Source organism: Aegilops tauschii, chromosome 3, assembly GCF_002575655.3.
Source record: "Aegilops tauschii subsp. strangulata cultivar AL8/78 chromosome 3, Aet v6.0, whole genome shotgun sequence".
In the NCBI taxonomy this organism is placed as follows: domain Eukaryota; kingdom Viridiplantae; phylum Streptophyta; class Magnoliopsida; order Poales; family Poaceae; genus Aegilops; species Aegilops tauschii.
Window position 1 is genome coordinate 135,209,450 of NC_053037.3, and position 16,900 is coordinate 135,226,349.

The window sequence follows — 16,900 nt, forward strand, 5'->3', positions numbered from 1 at the left end:
TGATGGGCTAAGTTGGGACACCCCTGCAGGGTATTATCTTTCGAAAGCCGTGCCCGCGGTTATGAGGCAGATGGGAATTTGTTAATGTCCGGTTGTAGAGAACTTGTCACTTGACCCAATTAAAATACATCAACCGTGTGTGTAGCCGTGATGGTCTCTTCTCGGCGGAGTCCGGGAAGTGAACACGGTTTGAGTGATGAATGACGTAAGTAGGAGTTCAGGATCACTTCTTGGTCATTGCTAGATGACGACCGTTCCGTTGCTTCTCTTCTCGCTCTCTTTTGCGTATGTTAGCCACCATATATGCTTATTGCCTGCTGCAGCTCCACCTCATTACACCATCCTTTCCTATAAGCTTAAATAGTCTTGATCTCGCGGGTGTAAGATTGCTGAGTCCTCGTGACTCACAGATTCTACCAAAACAGTTGCAGGTGCCGACGATGCCAGTGCAGATGATGGGTCGATCTCAAGTGGGAGTTCGATGAGGAACGTGGTCGTTACTATGTGTCTTTTCCTGATGATCAGTAGTGGAGCCCAGTTGGGACGATCGGGGATCTAGCATTTGGGGTTATCTTATTTTCATTTGGATCTTGACCGTAGCCGGTCTATGTGTGTATTTTGGATGATGTATGGATTATATTTATGTATTGTGTGAAGTGGCGATTGTAAGCCAACTCTTTATCCCATTTTTGTTCATTACATGGGATTGTGTGAAGATAACCCTTCTTGCGACAAAACCACTATGCGGTTAAGCCTCTAAGTCGTGCCTCGACACGTGGGAGATATAGTCGCATCGTGGGCGTTACACTCGGATGCCGTCTCGACGGAGCCAGTCGACAGATCGAACAGGCCGTAGAGAGTTTCGTCGAGCTCGATTGCCGCGACTTGTGGGGTGGCCGACTAGCGAGCCACCGCGTGCCTCACCCACCGCTGGAGCCGCGACCGACCGGAACGCTTGCGCCGGCGAGCAGCAGGGAGTGAGGACGCCATAGGAGCCGACCAATATTGAGTCGATGGCTGCCGCAGAAGGACGCCGCGGACGCACGCGCGAAAGTGTTTTGCCCCGCGGACGGGGAGCACCTCGACGTCGAGTGGAGCCTCTTGGAGCCAAGCGGAGTCGTCGGCGACGAACAAGAGCGCGCCGAGACGGATCTCGCGGCCCTCGGCCAATCCTCCACCAGAAACCATGATGATGGGGATCGGAAAAATTGCAACTTCTCCAACAAATCGCTAAGACACCTGCCCCACGGTGGGCGCCAACTGTCGTGGTACTAAGACTGACAGTAGAATAGGGGGGGGTAGTATGGAGAGGCAAGATCCTAGCTATGGCGAAGTTGTACACGCGAGTTTTACGAGTTCAGGCCCTTCTCAGAAGAAGTAACAGCCCTACGTCTCGGAGCCCGGAGGCGGTCGACTGGATTATACGTATGTGTGTTTACAGGGGTGCGAACCCTTGTGCATGTGGAGGGGGTGGCTTATATAGAGTGCGCCAGGACCCCAGCCAGCCCACGTTACAAGGGATTTAAAGCACATCAAGAGAGGGGCGTTACTGGTAACGCTAGTAATAAAGAGACATAATCACCATTAAAGCTATGGTGTAATGTCTGACCGTTGCAGTGCAGAGTGGCTTTAAATCTTCTGGCGGTCGAGTGACGGTCTCCATGGTCGAGTGACTTCAAGTCTTCCGAGTGGAATGCTTCGTGGTCGAGTGGATGGTGACTCCTCTTCGAATGCTTCTGGTTTTAGGGTGATGTCCTTGGGAAGGGTATCTAGGTCAGGCCTATCACCCTACCCTAGGTACATAGCTTCATCACCGGGGGGTTACCGGAACCCCCTTGGGGGTTAATGGGCCTTCATGGGCTTTAGTGGAAGAGAGGAGGAGGCGGCCAAGTGGAGGGACACCCCACCAAGCCCAATCCGAATTGGGAGGGGGGCCGGCCCCCCTTTCCTTCTCTCCCTCTTCCCTTTCCTTCCCCTCCTAGTTGGACTAGGAAAGGGGGGAACCTACTCCTAGTAGGAGTAGGATTCCCCCCTTGGGGCGCACCCCATGAGGCCGGCCGGACCCCTCCTCCACTCCTTTATATACGGGGGAGGGGGGCACCCCATAGACACACAAGTTGATTTATTAGCCGTGTGCCGTGCCCCCCTCCATAGATTTCCACCTCGGTCATATTGTCGTAGTGCTTAGGCGAAGCCCTGCGTCGGTAACTTCATCATCACCGTCACCACGCCGTCGTGCCGACGAAACTCTCCCTCGGCCTCAGCTGGATCTAGATTTCGAGGGACGTCACCGAGCTGAACGTGTGCAGATCGCGGAGGTGCCGTGCGTTCGGAACTTGATCGGTTGGATCGCGAAGACGTTCGACTACATCAACCGTGTTACTTAACGCTTCCGCTTTCGGTCTACGAGGGTACGTGGACACACTCTCCCCGCTCGTTGCTATGCTTCTCCTAGATAGATCTTGCGTGATCGTAGGAATTTTTTTGAAATACTACGTTCCCCAACACGAAGACGGGCGGCGCCGGGGCAAGGCGGGCAAGGCATGCCGTGGCCGGAGACGGGCGGCGCCGGGGTGAGCCGGGGTGCCAGGGCGAGGCACGCCGTGGCCGGAGACGGGTGGCGCCGGAGCAAGGCAAGGGCGAGGCGGGCGGCGCCGGGGTGAGCCGGGGTGCCAGGGAGAGGCACGCCATGGCCGGAGACGGGCGGTGCCGGGGCAAGGCGGGGGCGAGGCACGTCATGGCCAGAGATGGGCTTTGTCGGGCAAGGTCGGGGCGAGAGGGAGGAAGAAGGAAAAAGAAGAAGAAGAAAAAAGAGCTATAGTGGGATACAGTTTTATTTACGGGGTCTGCTCTCTTTTTTGCGGGGAAAATCAGAGAGCTTTATTGAGTAAACGCATTCTTGGAACAGTCGGCCAAAAAGGCTGGACACCAAGAAGCTAGGAGTCTCGTCAAGCCAGTTGTCGATCACATTGAGTGTGCAAGCACGCTTTGCACACAACTAAGCCGGGAGATTTGCTGACCTGCTTACATGTTGTAAAACAAAAGAGAAAAAATGAACATTAAGCTCTCCTATGTCTAATAGTAAAGGAGCCACAATTGATCGAGAATTGTGACGAGTAGTCCAGAGTGTCACCGACTCCAAGCGACCAAGCAATCGACTTCCATTATCACATGCGAGAATCCACAAAGAAAAACGAAACGAACTCCATCTCGTGAAGAAAGTCCCTCCATGATCAAGGGGTCCGAGATCCCCAAGTATGGCTTGCACCAGGCACCTAGTAGGGCCGCAGAAGAACGGCAACACCTCCCGCGCCCCCTGCCTTCTGCCAGATTGAGAGCTCCATCGGTGGTGATCTTTACAAAACCATCATCAGGAGGCCGCCACCCAAAGCCCGGCAAGTAAAGGAGTGCAATGGCCTCCTTCGTAGCTCTAATAGTCGTTGTAGGATCTCTTCCTTCTTCACCGTGCTTGATACGATTCCTGGAATGCCAAATAGACCACATAATAGTAGTGATCTTAGCACGATCACCATCACTAAACTGCGGGTCACATAAGATGTCGCGAGCCCACGAATCCGGATGTAGACAAGGAAGCCGAAGTCCAAACCATGCACATTCCTCCTCTCAGAAGCGCTTGGCATGTGAGCAATGAATTAGTGCATGTTTCAGATCCTCGTCCATGGCTAGACATACTTTGCATCTCTGCAATATGTCTAAAATTGAGAGTGGCTTCGTCTGGAAGAATCCCGCGAAGAACTCTCCACCAAAAAACTCTCACTTTTGGAATAACATTCAATTTCCACAAGGCTTTCCGCATCTGTTGATCATCATTTGAGGTACCAGCGTCTAGAGCCAAACGCTCGTTCTGAGTCACAAGAGCACGGTACGCCGTCTTCACAGTGTAGTTGCCTGATCTTTTGAATTCCCAAGCAAGATAATCATCGCCTCCACCCTCCCGGATAGGAATATTAAGAATGGCCTCAGCATCCTGAGCAATGAAAGTATCCCTGACCACCTCATGTTTCCAAGACCAGTTTGATGTATCAATAAGATCTGCCACCCTCTGAATGGTAGTGTTCGGTGGTCTGGAGATAGGTGACATGGATATAGTACCTAGAATCCATTTATCAGTCCAGACGTCGAGAGTGTTGCCATCTCCAACACGGGAGATCAAGCCACATCATAAGGCTTCTCTTCCTACCATTATAGCCTTCCAAGTGGCCGAGGCCGACTTAGGCGTAGTAGCATGCATAAAATATGTGTCAGGAAAATAACGCCCCTTCAATACTCTTGCACAAAGGGATTTAGGGTTCATAAAAAACGCCATCCATGTTTCCCCAACATAACGAGATTAAAAAAGATGCAGGTCTCTAAAACCCATCCCGCCTTTACACTTGGGTGTTGCTAGCTCTTTCCAAGACACCCAATGCATTGATCTTTTGTCAAGAGAACTACTCCAAAAATATTTGGCCATAGGAGACGTTAAACTCTTGCAAACTTTCTTGGTTAGCAAAAAGGTGCTCATCGGGTAGGTGGGGATTGCTTGAACCACTGATTTCAACAAAGTCTCGCGGCCTGCACAAGCTAATAATTTCTCCGACCATCCCTGAATTCTAGACCGGGCCCTCTCACTGATGTGGTCAAAGGTTCCACTTGTGATCCGACCAACAACAGTAGGGAGACCCAAATATTTCTCATTGAACGCCTCAACCTGAATGTTCAAGGTTGCCTTCAAAAGTTGCCTCCAAGATGTCGGTGTATTGGAGCTGGAATATATAGAACTTTTATCTCTATTGATACACTGACCCGAGTCATCTCCATATATCCTCAAGATTTCATTTAACCTGAGCGCACTTGGGTTACTTGCGTTGATGAAGATTAAACTATCATCTACAAAAAGCAAATGGGTTACCCACGGTGACCTATAGCTCACTCGTAGTCCCCTATCAATAGTTCCACCATTGTAATATTTCAACAATGAGGAAAAACCGTCGGCACACATAAAAAATAAGTACGGTGACACTGAATCGCCTTGCTGAAACCCTCTGGTAGGTGTGAAATATGGAAGTAGCTCCCCATTGATTCTCATCGAAAACCGGACAGAAGAAACACATTTCATTATCAATGTGATGAAGCACATACTGAAACCCAACCGACTCAATATTGTTTCGAGGTAATGCCACTCGACACGGTCGTAAGCCTTCATTATGTCAAGCTTAACCGCACAAGAATTTTTTCCCCTTCTTCCTCCTCTTCATCGTGTGTACACTTTCGTATGCATCAAGTACGTTATCTGTGATGAGTCTTCCGGGAACGAAAGCACTTTGTTCCTCACTAATAATCACGGGGTCTGCTCACCGTAAAAATAGTTTACAGTGCCCCTTATACACGTTTTTAAGGGTCAACTTTTAAAGGATCCGCTAGAAATGCTCTTACAACCTTATGGAAACAAATTATTTCAGACGAACCCAAAAGAGCACCCATACCACCGCCGTTGAAGGTCGCGGCATGTGTAGCGTGGCTGCCCCCTTTCGAGCTGCACCGTCTTCAGAAGACGGCTTGTACGCGTCGGCTAGCTGTGCTGACGGTCGTTGCTCAAACAAAAAAAGAAAAACTGTGCTGACGGTTGGTTGACTCGAGGTCCGCGCCGGCAACCTGGCTGCCACCGGCGATGCGACGCCGCCTCGCTCACACTCACCTCGTGTTTCTGCATTCGTGCTACACGCATGTCACGTGTTTTTTTTTTCCTCCGTGAAATACCTGAAAGGAAGGTGATACAACTAATTTTCTTACTTAAGAAGAAGACTGCAGTGGAATCATCAACCAGCAATTCACAGAAGCGGTAAGCACGGTACGCTTTATTGTGGATACATATCCAATCCGATCGACCTGATCTGATCGCAAGCATTTATACGAATCGATTCGTGCACTGCTTTATGAAAGCTGCCATTTTTTTCTCGCAGGAAAGCTGCCATTTATCAGGACACTACTTGACATTGCAGCTCTCCTAGTAGGAGGAAAAGAGTAATGCTATACATACATAAGTTTATATGGATTTTACAAACAGGTGGGTTGTGATTGGAGGTTAAGGGAGAGGAGGGGCCCATCCTCATGAAAATCAGGGAAGGAATGGTTAGTTAGAAAGAAAAAATCCTAAGCATGTAAGTGCGTGTAAATCTTTGTATGTTTAGCATTGTTGGGAGGAAAAAGAGGGAGCAAACCACGGAGCTGCACGGCCCAACGGGTCATGCTAGTAACATGCAGCTGTAGAGACTTCTCCCTCAAGCCACGAGGCACACCTGTCGCCCGGAAGGAGGAAACCCGCTCCAACCGGTCGCTGACAGGGTAGGCCCACAACTCAGGCTTCGCCATCAGCGTAACCGTCGCGTGTAATCCCGCCGCGTAATCGCGATTAGTATCTTGAGCGGCAAGGGAACCGAAAACCTGTCTCCTTAGTAGCTGGCTGACATGCGGGGGCCAGCTGAGCCCTGACCCCGCCTGTCAGCGACGGCCGGGCTCGACATGACCGGGGGAATGCGATTCTCGTTCGCGGGCGAAGCGGAAAGCGCGGGCAGGCCGCGCCGCGTGACGTGAAGGCCGTCGCACGTTTACCGGCCACGGCCGCGCTGTCGCTCCTTTCCTTCGCGCTTTTATTCCACTCCCACCCCGGCCCTCTCCTTCCTCCCGCCGTCGTCGCGTCGCGCCGGCTCCACCTCCACGCACCCACCACCATTAGAGACTCCACTCGCCGCCAACTAGTGCTGCTACGTACGTACGACGTACTGCCACCGGTCGCAATCCCCGCTCGGAATTCCCCACCACCACCACCGCCACCGCGAGCGCGAGCGGAAAGCGGCACCTTTCCTCCCTTTTCGCTTATCTTTCGCCCCGCTCCTTCCGTTTCTCGCTCAAGCCGCTGCCGCACTAGGACTGGTGCTGCAGTAGTACGTACCACTGTAACAAGGAAGCAAAGCGGGTGAGCCAGCGGCCAAGGCGGCCGCCTTCTGATGTCGTCGTCGCCGCCCGCCGCGCCGGGCCCGGCCTCGCCGCCTGGGAATCGAACGGCACCGCCACCGGCCTCGGCGCCACCCGCTACCAACTCGACGCCCCCTTCGCCGCCGGCGCCACCGGCCTCCGCGCCGCCGCCCTCCTCTCCCGTGCCACCGCCGTCGACGCCCGCCGCGCCGCCCCCGTCCTCCGGCACCACCCCCGCGACACCCTCCCTCCCGCCTCCCACGGCCCCCGGGGCGCCCGCCGCGCCGTCTCCCCCGTCGACCACGCCGTCTCCGCCGACCGATCGTCCGACGCCGTCCGCCCAGGCCTCGCCGCCGCCGCCGAGCTCGGCGCTCAACACGGCCACGGTGGCTGGGATCGCGGTGGGCGGCCTGATCGCGCTGCTGCTCGCCAGCCTGCTCTGCTTCTGCATGCTCAAGAAGAAGAGGCGGCACCACCCGCACCACCCTCCGCCTCCCCCGCCGCCCCACCACCTGCACTACTATGGGCATCCGCCACCGCCACCGCCCCCGCCGCCGTTCAAAGGTGAGATGGCAACTGTGCATCCTCCATGACTCTTTGTCTCGGAGCAGATACAGTACAGTACACTACAGATCTCATGTGCGTTATTTGTCTCACTAGCAAGTCACATCGCTGTCGCTTGCAATTATCCCGCTGTTCTTGGCAAATGTGCGTTGGCTTGTGACGTACAAGTATGACTTACGCTCGAGTTTTTGGTGACTTCAAGAAGGGTCCTCTTTTAATCATGCTATTATGGCGTCATGGACATAAAAATATCAAAATTTCCGTCAGAAATATATTAGTATGGCTTAACCTATGCTTATTAAATATAGCTAATTTTAGCAATCGGGTAGTAGTGATCACAGGAATCTTCATCTGTGTTTGATATAATCCAAATGGAAATTTTGGAAAATAAAATAAAATAAACACCAGGTCTGCATTTTTTCCCATTGTTCTGCATGGAATCTGATTTATACAAGGCAAATCTGTGGGGGGAAGTATGCCCTCCTTTTCGAAGTGAGTTGGTAACCTATTGTCAGCAATGAAAATGAGTTTACTTCATTCTTAAACTTCGTGCTATCATTTTTTGTTTATTAGATTTTGCAACAGGGGAATCCATTTGTAATTGTTATTGTTCAACACGAGTCACTCTCATCTTTAAGTACGATTCTTGTTCTTCTGCAGGGGATCAATATGGGTGGCAGCATAATGCCCCTCCACCACCCCCCGATCATGTTGTGAAGATGAATTCACATCCTTCCACTAAGCCGCCGCCTCCTCCGGTCAATGTAAACAGCAGTGGTTCGGGTTCACATTTCTCAGGCGGCGGTGAGAACCGACCCCTGCAATCACCGTTTGGCAACGCCCTCAGCTTCTCGAAATGCACTTTTACTTATGAAGAGTTAGCGGTGGCGACCAATGAATTCTCCGATGCTAATCTTCTCGGGCAAGGTGGCTTTGGATTTGTTCACAAAGGAGTGCTGCCAGATGGCACAGAAGTTGCTGTGAAGCAATTAAGAGATGGAAGTGGGCAGGGAGAGCGTGAGTTCCAGGCAGAGGTTGAGATTATCAGCCGAGTACATCATAAACATCTCGTGACATTGGTTGGTTATTGCATTTCTGAAGACAAGAGGTTGCTTGTCTATGAGTTTGTTCCCAATAACACGTTAGAATTCCATATACATGGTATGGCTTCTTGCTATGTTTCAATCATGATTGTTTCTTCTCTTTCAGAATGCTCTTTAATATTGTCCGTAAAAGTGAACTACGACATCTTCTGTATTTTTTTGTTCCATATTTTCTACTCATAAATATCCTAGATATTGCCAGTTTGTACTTATGAGTTGCCGTATGAGTTGGAGTTGCCGTATGAGTTGACGGTTGGTAAATATCCGGGTGATTTACAAAGTTAAACCTGTGATACTACATGATTTAAATTAATATTATTTTGGCTATGAAAAAGAGACCTTGTTCGAGTAAATTGACAATTTGAGCAGTTGCATTGTTCATAAAATGAAATACCATGACTGCAAGAGAGTTTCATTAATGGAAATAATAAGCACAACCAAACCCATTCCAGAAGATATCAGCTTTATCGCCACCTTTTCTTTAGTCTTTAATAACTTCCCCCGATTTTGTCAAACTGGGAAGATACAACTTCGTTTTTGCTACCACCCGAAAGGTACAATGCTTTCCAGGTTTATTGGTTACCTTTGTCTTGAAGATTCAGAAAACATTGCTCTGAAGCTCCTGTCATGCAAAAAATCTTCTATCTTCATTTGGTTTGCATTCTCTTGGGCATTTGGTAATGTCTTCAGGTTATTTTCACCTCTTTTTCAGGAAGGCGTGGACCAACTATGGACTGGCCTTCAAGACTACGTATTGCTTTGGGTTCTGCGAAGGGATTGGCGTATCTTCACGAAGACTGTGAGCTCACACACACATACCTACTTGTTATGCTTTTCTTTTTCTTTTTCACGTTCAAAAAGGTATGTAGCTGTTCTGTCATGATTTTATTTCTGTACTTCGTAGGCCATCCAAAGATCATTCATCGTGACATAAAGGCATCAAATATTCTTCTGGATTACAGATGTGAAGCTAAGGTATGATACACATTTTCCTTTTTGTTTCATTTCTACTTGAATTCTGAGACCGTCTTTCTTCCCCTGGTCCCAACTAAGTTTAGCTGCTAGTGTAGTGTAAAATCTTGAATGTCAGTGGTTGGTATGAGTAAATTCAGAAACTAAGGTTTACAGTTTTGATAAACTGATGTCTAACCAATCATCATGAAACATAGTTTTTTTTGCGGGATCATAAACATAGTTAATATCAGCGTACTAATACAAAACTGTTGGACGTGTAATTCAGTAAGCAAACCTCTTTTTTACAGGTGGCAGATTTTGGACTTGCAAAGTTAACCTCTGATAATAACACTCATGTTTCCACCAGAGTAATGGGCACATTTGGGTAAGTTCGATCTTCCAGTGAAACTATCATTTTGCTTTCCGGGACAGTGAAACAGTATCTCAAATGCTTGAAAATGAGATCAATCATGATGATATATATAGTAAGAAATTGACATGTTGCTAATGTGCAAGATCTGCTGTATGAAAATTACTGCCCTGATAGTCTTGGTTTTCCCCTTAGGTACCTTGCACCAGAGTATGCTTCTTCTGGCAAGCTAACTGAGAAATCAGATGTCTTTTCTTTTGGAGTAATGCTTCTCGAGTTAATAACTGGGCGCCGTCCTGTAAGTTCAAAACAAGCGCATATGGATGACAGCTTGGTTGACTGGGTAAGTTAAATTTGTTGTCCACCGTGCTGTAACTAGCAGGGTCAAATTCATTCTTGTTGTTTCTAGTCCTATATGGGTCTTTTTGGAAGAGTATTTTTTGGTAAAGTTTTGTGATTACTTCAACTTTGACTTAAATACAAAACTTTACCAAGAAACACCATCCTTCCAAACACCCCCTAAGGGTTTATGACTTGAGGGCTGTCTTGGACTATTTAAGTAACAACGATGGATCTATTTCTTCATAAGTTACTTGCTATTCCTCACTAAATTGGACTCGATTTTCTCTGTATGTGGTGCCTTGGCCTTTGCACTTCATATTTCACTCGTTGTATTTATTCTTGTCGGAGTGTTTTACCATCTTCCAACTTTTCGATGCGGAGTACTCTGTGCCTCTTCAACGAGCATCTGTCTGTCCCTTTCTTTGTTAATCTTGGATACATCTATTTGAGTTGGATCCTCTACCTTTCTCCTTGCAGGCAAGGCCTTTGATGACACAAGCACTCGAGGATGGTAATCACGATGCTTTAGTGGATCCCCACTTAGGAATCGATTTCAATGATAACGAGATGGCAAGGATGATCGCCTGCGCAGCCGCATGCGTACGCCATTCTGCGCGGCGACGTCCACGCATGAGCCAGGTACATTTTCACCCCTTGTATCCTCATCTCGTCGACACAAATTCATCACTATTTACTTCGACCTCATCGCTGTTGTATCCTAGATAGAGTTGAGCTAACCTCGATCCTCTGTGAGGAACAGGTTGTTCGGGCCCTGGAAGGCGACGTGTCGCTGGATGATCTGCACGAAGGCGTCCGGCCTGGCCACAGCCGGTTCATGGGATCACACGCCAGCTCCGAGTATGACACGAGCCAGTACAACGAGGACCTGAAGAAGTTCAGGAAGATGGCGCTCGGGACCAGCAGCTTCCAGAGCAGCCAGCTAACGCCGTCCAGCGGCGAGCACGAGCACCAGGAGCCGTCCGTCCCGAGCAGCGACGGCCATCAGCAGACGCAGGAGGTGGAGTTGGGGACTAGGAAGAGAGACGACGGTGACGTCGAGAGCCAGGCTTCCATGAGATGACCACTTTCCCTTCCGTCGGAGAGATTTGACTTCAGAACATTTGTAAATCCACAGCATAGCTGAATTCACATAAGCTGCCAGCTGACTTGACTTGGTTGCAACGAACAAAAATGATATTTTGTTCTTGAGATATATAGTTCTTTTGGTAGCCGCATTTACGTTCTTCTTTCTGTTCACCAATTCCCTCTGCATTTCTACCTCCGTTTCCACTGCATTTTTCCGTAGATGCATGATCATACATCGGCTGCCGGCCGTCTGAACTTGGTTTCATGCTTGGAAGAAAGGTAACTGGCCAACGAGATACAGACATGGGTACGTTGGACCAGGGTGTATGCTTCCCTTCTCATTTGTTTTTGGTGCAGCCGAAGCATCCCAACGTCTGCTGCAATCATGCAGCTGCGGTTGCGTTCCAGTGAGCTAGCGTATATGATATACTTTTTCCAAGATAAAACTAAGTAGCATTCAGAATCTGTTTACAAAAGGTGCTGGTCGGTTTGTGCAAGACCGTTGAGTTTCAACGTTGTTTCCGTTACATGCCAATTTTCATATATTGAGCTAACAAACATTAGGTGTGTCAATCTTTTTTTTGCGGGGTAGGTGTGTCAATTTTAGCCTCAAACCAGACGACCCCTGCATTCATTCTAGTCTAACTTTCTCCGTAAAATCTGTAGGTGCAGTAGTCGGCAGTAGTAGTACATTAATCCCTTCTTTCCAGCACTCGAGACACCGTGTGCACATGCACATATGTGTCACTCAGACGCGGATGAACCGCGTACAATAATAATTTTAATTATCATACTTGTAGGTAGCACAGAGCCATCAGCTGGACAAAATCTGCCTGTCCCAATCAATCTTATTTTTTATCATCATCGACGATAAATATGAAACAATACTGAGGTTAAGGCCCTTATGGAAGGGAGGGAGTTTGTTTCATATAGAAATTTAGAAGAGAGCAAAATAGGGTAGCAAATTGATTGGCTGTTTACAGTCGTACTGAGTCTTGCACGGCTGTTTGGATGAACAGAGGTCCTTCATGTATTGAGGAATTGTTACCTCTAGATTGTAACCCTATTATTTTGAATAAAATTTCCCTTTACCTCGCAAAAAAAAAACAATACTGCTGTCTGTCTGTCGCTACTCTAAAAATTGACGGAATAATAATTCGCCCGCCCGGCAACGCGTCCGCCCAAACGAAACAGGTGGAGGCGGAGCGGCGAAACCTTCCAACCCAACAAAAACGCCTTTGGTTCTTTCTCCTTTTCCGTGACAACGGCGCGCACACACCAATCCCGAACCAAAGCAAGGCCGAACCAGACCAACACACAGCGCAAAAATCTTCCGATCTCCTCAGCCCCCTCTCCCCGCCTCGCGCGTAGCCCCGCCCCCTCTCCTCAGATCCGCGGCCATGGCGTCGCGCAGGCGAATGCTCCTCAAGGTCATCATCCTCGGCGACAGCGGGTGCGCGGAACTCAGTCACGCCTTTTCCCCAGTTTTTTTCTTCCTTTTTGCGTGATTTTCCACTGTCCTCTGATCAACCTGTGCGCTTCTGTTCTCGGATCGCCATCAGGGTCGGGAAGACGTCGCTGATGAACCAGTAAGGCCGAACGGCAATCGCGCCCTGTCTGATTCGTCTAATTCTGGTTATTTCTGTGCGGGGGTTTGAACGATTTGGGCGGTTCCTGTGCAGGTACGTCAACAACAAGTTCAGCAACCAGTACAAGGCCACCATCGGCGCCGATTTCCTCACCAAGGAGGTCAAGATCGACGACCGCCTCTTCACTCTACAGGTTCTTCATTCATTCTATTCATTGATTTTTTTCCCTAGCTCAACTGCCATTGGATTGACATGCTTGGTGCTAGCTTTTATTTACTGTTGGGTAGTTAGTTCTGGGTGTCTTAGATCTTTAGCACTAACGGATTTTATGCTGTTTGAGATGTGAACTTGCGTCAAATCAATTTGCGAAGTTCTTATTGTCTGGTTAGTGTTCTGAATTCTTGAACACTACCTCCGTTCCTAAAATATAAGATGTTTTTGATAATTTAATGCACATTAAAATGGGTACATGGGAATAAAAAAATGCTAAAGCATCTTATATTCAGGAACAGAGGGAGTAGGTTTGATGATGATCAAGTTTAGTGGTACTAAACTAGGACTCTTGTACTCTGCAGTTTGTTTATGACAGGTTGATTCCTGAGTTACTCAGGTCAACATAAGTGACATTTTTGGTTTATTATAGAGTTATGTACTTCTGTAAACATCCTGCTGGTAGGTGTTTATTGGATAGGTTAATGCGATTACAGATGGTTGGATTTGTTTGGGGGTAGATATGTCATAAGAAATTACATCAGTTCAGCTCTAGTTCAGTTGTCCACTTGGTTTGCACTACCTCTATATCACAATTTCTCAAGGATTAGAGGACTGAGACCTAGTTCAGAGGGAAAAATACTAATTAGATATGATGCAGGGGAATTGCATGTCAGTGCATTAAGAGTTTAAGACAGAGAGAAAGCTGTCTTAACACTTCCAGTGGCCCAACACTATATGCATGAACAAAGAAAAATAAAATATGTCCAAGTCCAGAGGAAACACGACTTTTGCTAAGTTATGGCTTCACTAATGTCATAATGTGAGTTACTATTAATAAGCTATGCAATATTACTTATATTGTAGCCATAGGTCCTATCCTTTTTTTTTATCTTACTATGGGGTCTCTTTCTGTTACTCTGTTACATATAGTATAATTGATGCACCCCAATCCTCCAGTCTCTGATTGTCATAAATTGATGAACACATAGGTAGTATTACTCAAACTTATGGACCATGTACCGGTATGCTTGCTTTGGTTAAGACTAAGAAATTTCCAGATTTTTATGACTGGGAATGAACTACTTTTTGAGCTGTTATCTGCTGGCACTCAACTTCCTTAAATCTGGACTAGAGTATTGAACGCTCAGAGACCCTGCCATCCTTTCTATTTAACAGGACAGCAATGAAACAGGCTGTTCAGTTGCGTTCTCTATGGCCTATCTCTCATTCATCATATTTAAATCAAGGATATGACCATATGGGATAGCTAAACAATTCATTTATACCTATACCTGAGGTTCAGACATTTGTCTTTTTATCCCGCCAGATAGTTTATTTGAATAAGCATAAACAAATGGATATTTTTCGGAGACTGCTGTCTTTTTAGTTATATAATATCAAACTATGTACTTGGTATGCCTGTTAAAAAAAACTTGGTATGCTGGTTGATTTGATTTTAACTATTTTACTTGATTTACAAATTATCTTATGGCTGTGAGTACTAGTTAATAACATTAGATACTTTTCTAAGATGAAATGAACTGAAGTATAGATAATAATCTTGACTGCAAGTGAAAATAATTGTACTATCTTTAAAAAAGCTGGAAACAAATTTGAACAACATTCTGTTACGGTTCGTTAATATCCGTCCAATGATTTTATTACTTAAATTGTGTATATTGCACAATTCAGTGAAGTAACTCTGTGTGCAATCACCGGACGCTTAATATGGTTGAGGTTATTTTGCTAGTGCAAATGGCCTAGCAGCTTATAGTTTTTTTTTGTTAGTTCTGCTTTTGCATGTATATTGTTTTTGGTTGCTGTGAAGCCTTCATTTTGTAGTGCTTGCTGCTTTGTGTCTTTCTTCTATTGCAAAGAAGCATGGATTGTGTGTGTGTAGTTAATCATTACATATAGCCTGATTAATTTTATATAAGAACACTGAATGTACATCTGTCTACTTTGTTCCTTGTGAAACAATAGTTCCACTCGCATTTAATCGTACCACATTTTCGTTTTTCCTGGAACTTAGATATGGGACACGGCAGGACAGGAACGTTTTCAGAGTCTTGGTGTGGCATTTTATCGGGGAGCTGACTGTTGTGTTCTTGTATATGATGTCAATGTTACCAAGTCATTTGAAAAACTCAACAACTGGCGTGAGGAATTTCTAATTCAAGTAAGTAGCTTGCTTAGTTGCCAGTCAATCAAATATACTGCAATATGTATGGTATATTGAAAGTTTGGCCTGTCATTCTGGTTGCAGGCTAGCCCATCAGATCCAGAGAATTTCCCTTTTGTTTTACTTGGAAACAAGATTGATGTTGATGGTGGTAACAGCAGGACTGTGAGTATTCTTCACGACAAAGTGCCTATTTTTCTTGCTTTGACTTGATATATATTGATATTTTTGAGATTATTCGTCTTTTAGGTTTCCGAGAAAAAGGCTAAAGCTTGGTGTGCTTCCAAGGGAAACATCCCTTATTTTGAGACGTCTGCTAAAGAAGGCTTCAATGTGGAAGCAGCTTTCGAGTGTATAGCAAGGAATGCTATCAAGAATGAACCTGAAGAAGATATGTAAGTTTACTTCTTGCAGTAGATGCATTGTTTATACAAAAGGATAATTCTCTCTATTATTTTCCTCGGAGGGGAGGGCATTTCGAAATAGCAACACAGAGATACTAACAGTATGTTAGCAGTTATATTGACGTTTTGCTAAATTCTTTTAGATATCTCCCTGATACAATCGACATGGGCGGTGCTGGAAGGCAACAACGCTCGTCAGGCTGTGAATGCTAGAAGATACGGATCCTCCTCAGTTTCGATTGGCTTGGTGATGCTCGCTCTTCCCGAGTTTGATATATATATTTAGTTTGAAAGCTGCTATCTTGTATCAGTTGCTACATATGGTTGTCTAGTATTCACTCCCTTCCAGCGAGATGGGAGAAATTTCATTCATAACTTCTGATTCTTTGTATGAGGGTTAGATGGTATAGAGTTGGCATTCTTTTTAGTTTTTGCGAGGTTTTGGTTGTCGTGGTGCGTACATATCTCAGAAAGATCAAATATATATTTATGAAGGTTGTAAATGGACAGAAGAACGGCCCAATATTCGTGCTTTCCTCTTCTAACCATTTTGATGGTAGATCCAGATCTATATCTATATGGTTCATCTTTTACCCATCTTTTTCATTCCATTCCCGTCTTCCATGGTATATATGATCAGCCACTACGGTTTTCATATCTGTGTATTCATGCTGTTGTTTGCTGCAACGATTTCGATGGTTTCCAAGATTGGACTTTGCAGATCCCACTCTTGTGTGCTGTGTAGGTCCCTGATTGTGTTCATTTATCAAATTTCTGGATGGATCATGCTCACTTTCAACGAGTGCTACAGTTTGTCTTGATTTCTGTTGTTGACATCTCCATCGAGAGCATACTCTTTCTTTTCGCGGATCCAGCGAGAACATACTCGACTACTCTGCCATTTGAACTACTCAATTCGCCTTTCCCGTCAGCGATATGCATGTGCCCAAATGCAATACGACCAACTCATATTCATTTCCTACTACAGAGCAGCAACATCTGGTCTATGTTCCGTGCGGTGCTCGTGAACTTCTGAAAGTCGTGGTCATGCTGAGAACTCCCAAAAATAAACTGCCAAATCAACAATTTGTCCGCATCGATCAGAATTAGAAGCCACT

General features: G+C 46.6%; 2 protein-coding genes across 3 annotated transcripts; both read left to right on the forward strand.

The window, feature by feature from the left end:
* Nucleotides 1-6,640: 6,640 nt before the first annotated feature.
* On the forward strand, nt 6,641-11,543 carry LOC109739345 (proline-rich receptor-like protein kinase PERK15). 2 transcript variants are annotated; one of them, XM_020298434.4, is made up of 8 exons: nt 6,641-7,539; nt 8,200-8,700; nt 9,355-9,441; nt 9,547-9,617; nt 9,905-9,981; nt 10,162-10,309; nt 10,786-10,947; nt 11,069-11,543. In XM_020298434.4, the coding sequence occupies exons 1-8, from the start codon at nt 7,008-7,010 to the stop codon at nt 11,387-11,389; spliced, it is 1,899 nt and encodes a 632-aa protein (XP_020154023.3). In that variant the 5' UTR covers nt 6,641-7,007; the 3' UTR covers nt 11,390-11,543. The 2 variants fall into 2 exon arrangements, with proteins under 2 accessions (XP_020154023.3, XP_020154022.3); XM_020298433.4 differs by having other exon boundaries at nt 6,690-7,539; nt 9,355-9,617.
* Nucleotides 11,544-12,577: 1,034 nt separating this feature from the next.
* Nucleotides 12,578-16,285, forward strand: LOC109739347 (ras-related protein Rab7). Its single transcript, XM_020298435.4, has 7 exons — nt 12,578-12,847; nt 12,957-12,983; nt 13,077-13,176; nt 15,229-15,375; nt 15,463-15,543; nt 15,628-15,773; nt 15,926-16,285. Exons 1-7 carry the CDS (start codon nt 12,795-12,797, stop codon nt 15,993-15,995), a joined length of 624 nt encoding a protein of 207 aa, XP_020154024.1. The 5' UTR covers nt 12,578-12,794; the 3' UTR covers nt 15,996-16,285.
* Nucleotides 16,286-16,900: the final 615 nt, after the last annotated feature.

Bases quoted from the DNA above. Each gene is read 5' to 3' on its own strand.
- LOC109739345 (XM_020298433.4), top strand. From the start codon at position 7,008: ATGTCGTCGTCGCCGCCCGCCGCGCCGGGCCCGGCCTCGCCGCCTGGG. The intron at 7,540-8,199 runs GTGAGATGGCAA...GTTCTTCTGCAG, and splicing joins GCCCCCGCCGCCGTTCAAAG to GGGATCAATATGGGTGGCAG. The intron at 9,982-10,161 runs GTAAGTTCGATC...TTTTCCCCTTAG, and splicing joins AGAGTAATGGGCACATTTGG to GTACCTTGCACCAGAGTATG.
- LOC109739347 (XM_020298435.4), top strand. From the start codon at position 12,795: ATGGCGTCGCGCAGGCGAATGCTCCTCAAGGTCATCATCCTCGGCGAC. The intron at 12,848-12,956 runs GTGCGCGGAACT...GATCGCCATCAG, and splicing joins ATCATCCTCGGCGACAGCGG to GGTCGGGAAGACGTCGCTGA. The intron at 15,774-15,925 runs GTAAGTTTACTT...AAATTCTTTTAG, and splicing joins AATGAACCTGAAGAAGATAT to ATATCTCCCTGATACAATCG.